The sequence below is a fragment of the Lactuca virosa genome, chromosome 7, assembly GCF_052849685.1.
Source record: "Lactuca virosa cultivar CGN04683 chromosome 7, Lactuca_virosa_CGN04683_v6, whole genome shotgun sequence".
NCBI classification, from domain to species: domain Eukaryota; kingdom Viridiplantae; phylum Streptophyta; class Magnoliopsida; order Asterales; family Asteraceae; genus Lactuca; species Lactuca virosa.
The window spans coordinates 48296365-48308593 of record NC_136432.1 but is presented as its reverse complement, the minus strand read 5'-3'; the positions used below and the strand labels follow the sequence as shown (position 1 = coordinate 48308593).

Sequence of the window (12229 nt, the reverse complement as noted above, 5' to 3'; positions counted from 1 at the left end):
ACATACGAAGAAACATTTGTCCATTTTGCTCAACAAAATGCCAGAACTCATAGAAAAATAACAATTATGAACAAAAAAACAAAGCTACTAAACTACAAGAAATACAATGGAGTAACAAATAATAATGCATTAGCTAAATAAAGAAAGAATGCATGAAGCACGCAATAGGTCGATCAATATTTTCAAACAACGAACATAAAAAGAGATGAAATGTTTCGTGATAACCAAAATTCCTAAACGTGTATTCAAAGCATCACTAATCTTCATATTCAACTGAATCACAATCAGACCAATCACCTTGCTCCAGCTGTTCATAAAAAGCATCAGAAAAATTTAAAGAAGACACATTTACTAACAAAAGTTTCCACAACAACAAATCTCCTGTGATTGTTAGTGATAAAACATTAGGAGCATTGATTTCAATATTATCAGCAAGATCATCATATTCGTCCAGAGACGGACGAATCCGTTGCTATTCCGTCGCTAAAGGACGTTTCCGACGGATCAGTGACCAACATACTCCATAGCCAATTAAAGTCTGGCTAATGACTTAACGACAGATTTAGCAACGGATTAGTTTTGACTTGCGACGACCTTAGCGACGGAATATCCATCGCAAATTCGTCACTTAATACATTTACTCAATAACATTGTTCCGTCGCTGATCCCTCACAAAACTCTATCTCTGTTTTATATTCTGTCGCTAATCCCTCGCAAATTTAAGATTTGATTTTTTTTTTCTTTCTGTAGCTGATCCCTTGCAGATATGTAATATCAACTTTTTTTTTATTTGTATTATAAATCTAAAAACAATAAATACCAAAAACATAAAATGGTTACAATTCCAAACCAAACATTAACATTTAAATACCAAAAGCATCAAATAAATATACAATCCAAAACCAAACATTAACATTAAAATACCAAAGTTAAGTATTGATTGATATTCGATTTCAAAGTATAATGTACGATAATTCTACATTTCCTCTCAGATTTTGCATTTCCGCATAAATCTTCTCCATTGCTTTATATCTTGCATCCGAAAGAAGGATCAGAATTGAATTGGATTCCGATTCCTGTTAAATTCCATTGAATTAGGCGAACCAAGTACCACTTACTTTTTCCTGCAATGGAAGGAGACTTGGTCATTGTTGGAAGCATTTGTTGCAAGCAGAGCCTTTATGTTGCTGTAAAGGAAATTAATGTCTACTCATTTGAAACCAAATGTTGGACCGGAATGGAATTGAATTCCGATTCGGACCAAATAGTAATTGGTAATACATGTTGGTGAAAGAAAATACTGTGTTTAGGAACTGGTGCTCAAAAATTGTCTTCTCTTCTGGAATTTATTTCTTTGAACATTTGTGTTGACCATTATGGACCATTTACCACACCAAAAATGACTGCACATTTACCATTTATAGAAATGGATGTAAGATTTTTAATTAGGAAGGAAATTATAGAACTACCCTTCTTTATCAGAACAACTGCACATATTATTTAAAGTTTATATTCATGATAGATTATTTCATAAAACAATACAAGTACCTGGCATCGATCATTTCGAGGAGCTGGTTATGATATTTTATGCTCAAAACCTACATATAAATAGAGTCATTGACTAGTCAACTCAACGATCTTTTACAAAAAAATTGAGTTCTCTTTTATGTCAAAAAAAAAATGGGAAAGAACTTACATGAACATTGGCAGTAGACTTTGGTACAAAGAAGGATTTAATTGTGTTGGGAACCGTGGATCCTAAACAAAATTTATTAAAATTAAGGTCAGAAATTGACAAATTTTATTAAAGTTAAGTAAAGCAGTAGCCTACCCTACCCTACCTGACGGATGCAGCACATATCATTTCATCACCCCTTTCCAATAAGCCACTATAGTTTATGTGTTTTGATCTACAAAAAATTGCAATGCATTAACAAATTCAGACATCAACTTAATGTGTAAAGAAAGTAACAGAGTATGTAATATGTATAGCTTAAACTTACCCACAATTGTAAACAACGTTATGAATTAAGTTGATCCCACTTCTCCTGTCAAGACCATGAATAAAGCACTCATCCATGAATGAATCATCTGTCTGATCAATGAATAAAAGACCATGGGAATACAGAGAATAGTGTAAAATATTCTTAAACTTACCCACATTCTTTGTTCCAGCATTAATCGTGAGTCATATAATAGTTTTTATAAAAAAAAATACATTAAAGAAAAAACACAAGTCACACCCATGCAAGCAAAAGTACTAATCGTGAGCCAATGATTTCGAGATTCCATCTCTCTCACTAAAACATGAATCATAAGATTCATTTCCAACTTTTGGAGGACTCATGACAAGACTTGCAAGAATATGACCAAGAGATATTGGAGCAAAGATTCATAGATGCCAATTTGTAAAATTGTTGTCTAACTTCAGTACTAAAACCAGTTACCTCCATGTAACCACCTCTTTTCCCACATTCACCATGATACCCTTTTAAAAATACAAATTTTTATATAAATTCAACAATTTGAATTTACGTCATTAATATTTTATATATACCTTTAGACACGGATTGAAAAGAAACCAAGGGGATATCTTTGTCACCATATCCCATTGAACGACAAATGTTCTTGAATGAGTTAAATCTCTTGGTATACCTGCAATAGTTGGTTTAGGAAAATGTCCAATTTACCCTTTTGAACTTGAGTAATAATATATTTAAGATATTTGTTTATTTTTTTTACCTCATCTGCTAAAAGAACCAAACCTTCTTTCTTGCAAAATTCCACAATTTGTCGTTGGTTTTCTTCAGCAAGAACCTATGAAATATCAAAAAGAGTGAAAAGTAATTTTACCATTTTTACTAAAAATGGTAAATAAAAGGCATTTTTATTTTTTTACCGGCCTGTTGGGTTGCCCGGATTAATTGCAACCAATGCCCGAACAATAATACCCTTTTGTCGGGCAGCTTTTAACTGTTTCTTGAATTCAGACACCTCCAGTCCCTTTTTTTTATTGTTCAACCATTTGGGATTACGTGAGAAGATGTTTCCCAAGAAAAGGAATCAGTGCAATATCTTTGTCATGGATTTGAGACACTGTTCGTCAAAGAACCTAAAAGGAATCACTGTATGTTTTTCTCTCTAGAGTGTGTCGCCTTTTTTGTCGGATGAAAACATCCTAAGAAAATATTAGCAATGAAATTATCATACACAAAGTTTTGATGAGTTCAACTAATAAAATCAACTATGTTCTTGTTGTGTATGATTCTAAGGCACATCAATTTATACTTTTGATGGACACAAATGAGTTCTTAATTGTGAAGAGGCGTTAAACAAGTCTAGTTGAAAAAAATCACCACACAATAAATACCAATCAATTGTAAAATCCGAACATAAAATCGTATATCTATTAAGGATAATGTGTATATATTTATGTTATTAGAAACTAAGTGCCTCAGGATAGTTGTTTCCATCGATGTTCTGGAGGCATTGGATAAGTTCACTAGCATTTTTGTTCATGTTTTTTAGTCCCTAATCAATAAACCAAGTAAAAAGTACATAGTATTTAGAAATGTTGCATTTTGAAGAGGTAAATCTTAGCAGTCCATGGTTGTGTCTACGATAATCCTTCCTCCATTTGATCATATCAGCCCACAAATGTTTTGTCTTCTCAATATCAAACTACCATTGCCTTCAAAAATCTCTTTCACCAATCATTATGTCAAAATATCACCCATTGTTAATCAAACCAGTAGTTCAAAATAATAAATCGATAAACCAACAACAAACTCAAAAGGAGTTAATTATGACCTTAACATCATGTGGTAAGGAAAGCTTATACTTATTCTCCTCAGAGTATTCAATGTCGTTTTTTCCTAAACTTGTTGAAAAATTATAATTTCATTTCCAAAATTTTAAGCAACATGCCATTGAAAATTCAAAACTTTGTGAAGGAATACTGATAAATTATGAACAAATAGGCATAACAATGTCCATTTTAAAGCACTTGTTCCTATGTCTGTCATGCGTTTCTAACTCAATAGCTATATTCTTGACCTAAAAGTCAAAAATGAATCCTACGAAGAAGATAGGAATAGAGAAGACGAGTATTGAAACAAAAATACATACCAGCAATAGGTCGAGACATTCTGAAACTCATGATTGCTGATGTTTTGAATTTGAGCCCCTTATTAAATGCCTACACCCGGTACGAAATTCATTCCAGATCAAATCTAGAAACAAAATATGTATGCTAATTTATATAATCTAGACAGTAGAAATTGGAGTGAATATGATAATCAATATGAAAACCCTACGAAAAAACAAAATTAAGGAGTTAAGGAAGGTAGAGCTTAGAAAAACGAATGGTGATATGAAGTAGAAACAAAAGAAAAGTAAGAGAGCTACATGAAAATGCAACTTACACACTATTAGAAGCCAAAATTGGAAGTTGATGACGACTAATTTAGATTTGCTCGCGTTTATGATCTGAAGCAACAAAGGATGAACGAACAGATTGAAGTGCATTGGCAGGGAAACGACGAGTCTTCAAGTATAATTCAGTCTTCAAAGAGGGGCGATGCAGGTGGATGGTGGTGGAGGTGATTTCTTGGGCGGAGGAGGGATTTGAGTCGACAGAAGGTCGATTAAGGCTGTGGGAGGAAACCGTTTAGGGTTTTGGGAAGAAATCGGAGTGAATGAGAAGAAAACGAGGGAACGAAAAAGAAAAGTAGGACTGAAAATAAAACGAGGGAAGGAGAAAATAAAGAAAAACGGATGATGAAAAAAGGAGGCGTTTGATCTTCTGCGAGCGATTGACGAGGGCCAAGGAAAAAAGGCCTGTGATTTTTAGAAATCCATCGCTATTCCCTCACTAAAAGGTTTTAATTTGTGACAGATTAGTGAAGAATTAATTTTGTTGATAAACTCTTACCATTCCGTCGCTGATCCCTCTGTGATTGTGATACCTCTCTGAACTTCTCTACAAATATTTTCATCGATATATTTATGTGGAGTTTTTTTAAAAAGTGGGTTGAATATAGAAAGGCTTTGTAAAAATGGGTTGATTTTATTTTGATTTGCAAAAATGGGTTCTTTTTAATTGTGACCCCACATAAAAACCAACCTTCAATATATTAATTTACATTTTGGCCCCTTCAACTTTCATAATAACCCCACAACTTATATATTATTTACTTTTTATATCTTTAATTTTTTAAGGTTATATTTTAATCTTTATTACATACAATATATACGTTTATTATTAAAATTACATAATCCAAATTTATATAACACTTTAAGCAATAGATATTAGTATAAAAATTTAGACAAAGACTTCAAATATACAAATATCAAATATTTCTTTTAATTATATATATATATATATATATATATATATATATATATATATATATATATATATATATAATTTTTATGTAAAATTATTTGTAGAAAAAAACAAAAGCCATTGAATTGTCATTCTTTATCTGTAAAGTAATGTCTCAATTGTCACTATCCCCATGCAAAAGTAGTCTTAATTATCACTATCCACATGCAAAAGTAAAAATATGAATTGTCATTTTCATCTGAAAATATGTAAGTAAAAGTTAAAAAAAAATTATAACTTTGTTTACGTTCAATTCATTTTCTGGTGTATATATTGAATTCACCATTTTAGTTTCCATCATCATTTTCATAAACCATATTTCCCACAAATTTGAAATCCCAACTTTTCTTCTTTAATTCTTCAGTCACGTTTGTAACTCCATACACGAATCTTCCTTTGCAACTAAATTGTAAGGTACATACTCTTGTCTCAATTTCAAATATGTAATGTGAAACATTATATAAAATATAATAATTTATATATTTTATCTTATTGTTTATTTTGCAGTTACAAAGAATGTGGCCTACGGATACTAGTATTGTAGATCTTCTTAACAATTATGGAGTATCACAGCCGGTTCAGTCTATTGATTTTGTCACCAATCCCTCTGAGGTACAATTTCCTTTACCTGATGGTGATAGATGTGAGACAGATAATACCTTTGGATTTGATGAACCCAACTCCCAATTTAGTGAAGATAGTGTTAGTGAATCATTAAGTGATGTTGGGGATGAGTCTGACGATAATGTGAATGAAACTCTACCATCACGTATGTGGTGTCTCTTTCGTAAACGTGACACTTCTGCACAAAGTCATACTTTAACCGAGTTCAACTATAATGAAGGTGTCACTACGAACAATATGACATTTAGTGGCATACGGTTTTAATGACATATATTTTTTGTGCCACTATATTACGTTTTTAGTGACACATTATGTATATGCCACTAAAACATTAATGAATTTAATGACATTTAATATTTTATGTTACTAATAATCATATTTATTAGTGGCATATTTATATAAAACGGCACTAGAAATATAGATTTTATATGGTACAATTCATTATATGCCACTATATGTATTATTATAATTTATTCGATTCCACTAAATAATAGTTTTTGTTCAAAACTTTCCTACACTAATTTCCCTCTGTTTTTACGGTTCTGAAAGGAGTGCACCTAAAGTCTAGGGTTTTAAGATCGCCCGAATTCCAGACTCTCGAAACCCAAATTTTATTTTTTAGGTGTTTAATCATTGTTGTTTGTTAAGTTTGTCGCAATCATCTCAACGCAATTGCAGGAGTCTCTGTATGATATCTCTTTATCTTCGCAGTCGCAACCACTCGTGAGCCAACTATTCTCGTATTTGCAGGCCCTCTCTGTGATATGTCCTAGCGTTTTTCCCAGTCATCGCCTTCTAGCAATCATAGACACCTCTATATTCGATTTGGTTAATCGATTATTCAGATCAAACGATTAAGGTACCATTCAATGATTTAAGTAAGCAATTCGAAATGCCACAGAACTTAATCACATTCCAAATGTATCCAAAAACAGTATTGACACAAATAGGACTAGATTGATTAGTAAAATAGTGTGCCAAGTCTTAGAACCATCAAATCCAGAAAAAGACCAAAATAACACTTCTGTTGTCCTTTAATGCAGTTTTATTTTTCTAGCTTATCCGTGTGTTGCTATAGTCTTCAGTTTGTTCTTATCGAGATAGTTGATATGTGCTTAATTATTATTTATTTTCTAAACTATACCTTCCTTATTTAACACTATTTTGAATCCTCTTTGTTTTTTGACGGGAGATTGCTAGTATTGATTCTAGAGTAGGAGATAACACAATTTATTCAATCTAGCATGAAGTTTAGAGAAAAGTTCATCTGCAATTAAGTTTCTAGTTTTTTTTTTTACATTTTTTTTTTGTTTGGTACTCTATGTTTAGCATGTACTTGGTCACAAATTTAGACATATTTGATTCAAAGAGTTTAAAAATATTGATAAAAAAACAATGGAATTTTTATTATTTCTATGTGCTACGATTTAATTAATTTTTTATTTTATATTAAATAAAAATTATATTGATATAAGTAGCATAAATTACATAATCTCATGAGTATTGCCGGCGTAAAATGTGCCATAATTTTTTTTTTTTTTTTTTTTTTTTTTTTTTTTTTTGCAAATAAAAAAGTGCCACTAAAGTCTTAAAATGTGTAACTAAAAGTGGCATGGATTCTTGAATCAAACGAACATACAATGGCACAAAATATGTGCCACAAAAACTTTTGTTTTCAGTGACAAATAAAAAAGTGTCACTAAAAGCTTAAAAAGCTGCAACGGCAAAAACTAAAAGTGTCACTAAAGGGTTTTAGTGGGAGCGTTTCTAGTGGCACTTATTATATATGTCGCAGATTCTCTGATAAGCTTTTAGTGACATTTTTTTATGTTTTTAGTGGCACTTTTTGTGTGCCACTAAATAACATATTTTTTGTAGTGTGTCTATAGAATTGTCACCAAGTTACGAATAAATGAAAACGGAGGAAATACCCACACTGTCAGTTATTATCAACATACATGCACATGTGGCAAGTGGCAGATGGAAAGATTTCCTTGTTCACATGCTCTTGCAGTTTGTCGTTTTAGAGGGGATAACCCTTTTTCAATTATCAATCATGTTTACACAACTGTGGTGTACAAGCAACAATATAACGACGGGTTTTCACCACTTCCTCATGTTGATTATTGTTAGAGGCTGATTGGAGTATTCAAGCAGATAACTCAAAATGTGCTGTTGGTTGAGGTCGGAGGCGTGCAAATCGATTTCGTAATGAGATGGATGTTCGCCATCCTGATGAACCTCGTAAATGTGGACTATGTCATCAACCTGGTCATAACAGGAGAAATTGTTCAAATTATCAACCAAGATTCAATGCGATGTGAACCATGTAACTTTTATTATTCTTGTAATTTTATGTTTAATTTAGTTTGTAGTTCATGTTTAATTTCTTTTGTAGTTGTGTGTTTAATTATCTTGTAATTTCGTAATTTCGTAACATGTAACATATTCAATATTGGTATCAATTAGAATGTGTTTATTAAATTTTTTTAATGGTGTAAATCGCAATAACATAATATACATATTTCAATTATATGTTTTTAATATATATAAATTTACATTTGTTGTAAAAAAACTAAAAATAATGATTTTTTTATAAAAAAAGATATAAAATAAAAATAACATATAAGTTGTGGGGTTATTATGAAAGTTGAAGGGGTCAAAATGTAAAATTATATATTTAGGTTGGTTTTTATGTGGGGCCACAAATAAAAAGAACCCATTTTTGCAAATGAAAATAAAATATTTTTACAAAGCGTTCAACCCATTTTTAAAAGTCTTTCTATATTCACCCATTTTTAAAAACCTTTCTATATTCAACCCATTTTTACAAAGCCTCTCTATTTATGTGTTCGGTTGCTAATCTCTCAATAAGCCATCACTGATTAGCTACATAATGAATCCGTGGCTGATTGTGTCGCTGAAGGTAAGGTTTCTGGTAGTGTCATAACCAGAGAACACCAAGTTCTTAACGCTCTTTGAAGTAATATCGAGACGCCTATAACCATAGCAATCACCCAACTCCAGAGTTTCCAATAAAGGGCTCCCAGATTATATGTTTTCAATCAAATCTTCATCTAATTTCCCTTTGTATATACTCAAAACTCCTAAGATTTTTCCAACTGATTGCCCCAGTTGGGTTTAGTATGCAGCTTTCTAACGTCAGATCAGTAAAACATGAATTGATGCAAAAATATTGATCCAGCGGAAACTCAACTTCGCATTCCAAATTCCATAACCTCAAATTAAGCTGCTCAACGTTGCGTCTTACAGCATAACGAATCCAACGTTTGACTTGTGATTCAAATCGAATATCATAACTGGTATACACTTCAAATCTTTTGAGCTTCAATTGGCGACACTGAGTAAGGGTTTTGTCGATGGAATCGGGCCACATGTGATTATCATCATAACGTTTGAAAATTAGAGTAGGAACCAAAGTCCAAAGATGTTTCCATCGCTTAGAGAGTGTACCTGTTCTAATGGCGTCTTTTGTGAAGGGTAAACGAGACAGGATTTCATGAAGCAAGCAATCTGGCAACCCACTGATTCGATCTTCTTCCCCATCCTCATCCTCAACGATTTCATTAAAATTTATCCGTTTTGGGGGAATTCTTGGTTTATTTTGTCCTTCTTCCACAGTTTCCATGGTGGCAAATTGGCAACAGAGACGTCGCTGCTTCCCCGAGGACTCCACTGAAAAAACTACACCAAAATCAAATTAGGCGCAATAGTGTGGCAGTGGTGAAGTGGAAGTTTGCTTTCGCCCCTGAGCTTTAACAAAACTACAGATCGGTCCTTATATAAATATAAGTACCGTTTTGATATTCAAATTAACTTTTGACGATTGTTTTTTAGCAATGGTTAAAAATGCCCTGGGTGGGAATACGAAAGTTGAAACAAAGATAAATAAATTATAACTTATCACATCTCTTACACTACAATGATACTTTATAATTAGAAATCGAAAACTTTAATTCCATTGTGACCATATCTTGTGAAGACTATGTAACAAACATTTGAATTGCTATTTTAAACGGCTGTGATCTAATTTCAGCAAAATGAAATGATTCAAAATGCTCATCATTCTCTCTTATACGGCTACAAGAATATATAAACTCCTACAAACATTGTGACTTCACAAACATGAGACAACATCATACTCCAAAACTCAATGGTATATATAACAACACAACCACTTAGGTACAATCCATAGGTTGGTCAAGACAAGAGCATACAAGAAACATTTTTCCACTTTGCTCAAGAGAATGCCATAACTCATACAAGAACAGAGATTACACACAGTAACAACTAATAACGCATTAGCTAAATTAGAGAAAGAACATATGAAACATTTAATTGATCAATATCTAAAATAAGAAAGTGATCCACAAACCACATGAGAGGACCCAATGGAACCATGTACACCAAAAACAAACAGAAAAATAGATGAAATAATTCATGATAACTAAAATGCCTAAACATAGATTCAAAACATCACCAATCTCCACTTTCAACTGAATTCTCATCAGTATCAGTATCAGTATCAGTATCACTCCCACTCCCACTCCCACTCTCAGAGCAATCATAGGTAACATCAGGAAACTTGATATTTGGTGGAACAACAAAACCTTTAGCTTCCAAACGAGACACAACCTACAACAGAAACATACAAGTGAGAAAACAACAAAAATGAGAAGCATGAAGTACTACTAAAGCTAATGCTCATATGATATTTTTAAAGATATAAGTTGTAAAAACGAAAGAAAATTCACCTTAGAACAGCATGACCCAATTTTGAGCTCCTTAACATGGTGAAGGTTTAGTATAAATCCTTTAAGCATCTCTTCTTCTGTTTCACTATGTGTTGTCTCCCAATCCCCAAGCTTTGTATAATCTAAGTTGGCTTCAACTAAAGAAGACACATTCACCAACATAAGCTTCCACAACACCAAATCATCTTTGATTGTTAGTGATAAAATATTAGGAGCATTGATTTCGATAATATTGACATGATCAAATACATCAAAAACATCAGTGTATCCAAAGAACACCAAATTCTTAACGCTCTTTGAAGTAATATCGAGTCGCCTATAACCATAGCAATATTCCAACACCAAAGTTTCCAGCAGAGGACTCCCGGATAATATGTTTTCAATCAAAACTTCATCTAATTTCCCATAGGAAATACACAGATTCCTAAGATTTTTCCAACTAATCGCCCCAGTTGGATTCAGTTTGCAACCTTCTAATGCCAGATCAGTAAAACATGAACTGAAGAAAAAAAACTGATCCAACAGAAACACAGCTTCCAATCCCCTATACCAAAACTTCAATTTAAGCTCTTCAACATCACAACTTATAGCATAATGAAGCCAATTTTCGACTTGCAATCCAAATTGAGTATCATAACTGGTACACACTACGAATTTCTTGAGCTTCAATTGGCAACATTGACTTAGGGTTTTGTCCACCAATGAAACAAAATCGGACCTTGAGTTACGGTTTTGGCGACATTGAGTTAGAGGAATATCTGAATGTTTAAAAATGAGAGTAGGTACCGATTTCCAAAGATGTTTCCATCGCTTGGAGAGTGTACCTGTTCTAATGGTGTATTTTGTGGAGGGTAAACGAGACAGGATTTCAAGAAGCAGGCAATCTGTCAATGTACTGATTCGATCCTCTTCCTCCTTCTCTATAATTTCTTGAAGCTTTATTCGTTTTGGGGCAATTTTAGGTTTATGTCGTTCTTCCAACATTTCCATGGTGACAACAGAGCCCTCGCAGGTTAGCACATGAAAAAACTGCGCAAAACACAAATTAGGCGTGTATAGATAATCTGAAGTTTTGCTTTAGCCCCCTAAACTTTGAAAATATCCCACCCCGCCCATAAAATTGAGATATATTTCCATATTCAAATCATTTTTTTCTAGTAATGGATCATTAGCCAAATGTTAAAAGTAGGGCTGTACCTTCGTGATGCAATATCTAAAATAAGATTATTGAACTTGATTAAAATATTGAATGTAGTCAAAATAATGGACACAAGATTAGTTTATTAGTTTATGTAAAGTTTTTGGGTGATATCCGTACACAACAATTTATATTTTATACAGTTGTACAGTACAATCGTGTAAAACATAAATTTTTATGTATGAATAAAAAATGTTTTGTACAAATCATACTCAAAGTTTTCCAATATATTTTATATCTGTATTT

General features: G+C 32.5%; 1 protein-coding gene across 1 annotated transcript; it reads right to left on the bottom strand.

The window, feature by feature from the left end:
* Positions 1-10357: 10357 nt before the first annotated feature.
* LOC145125032 (F-box protein At5g03100-like) lies at positions 10358-11792 on the bottom strand. Its single transcript, XM_079060526.1, has 2 exons — positions 10786-11792; positions 10358-10666 (listed from the first exon to the last, which is right to left on the bottom strand). Exons 1-2 carry the CDS (start codon positions 11773-11775, stop codon positions 10508-10510), a joined length of 1149 nt encoding a protein of 382 aa, XP_078916652.1. The 5' UTR covers positions 11776-11792; the 3' UTR covers positions 10358-10507.
* Positions 11793-12229: the final 437 nt, after the last annotated feature.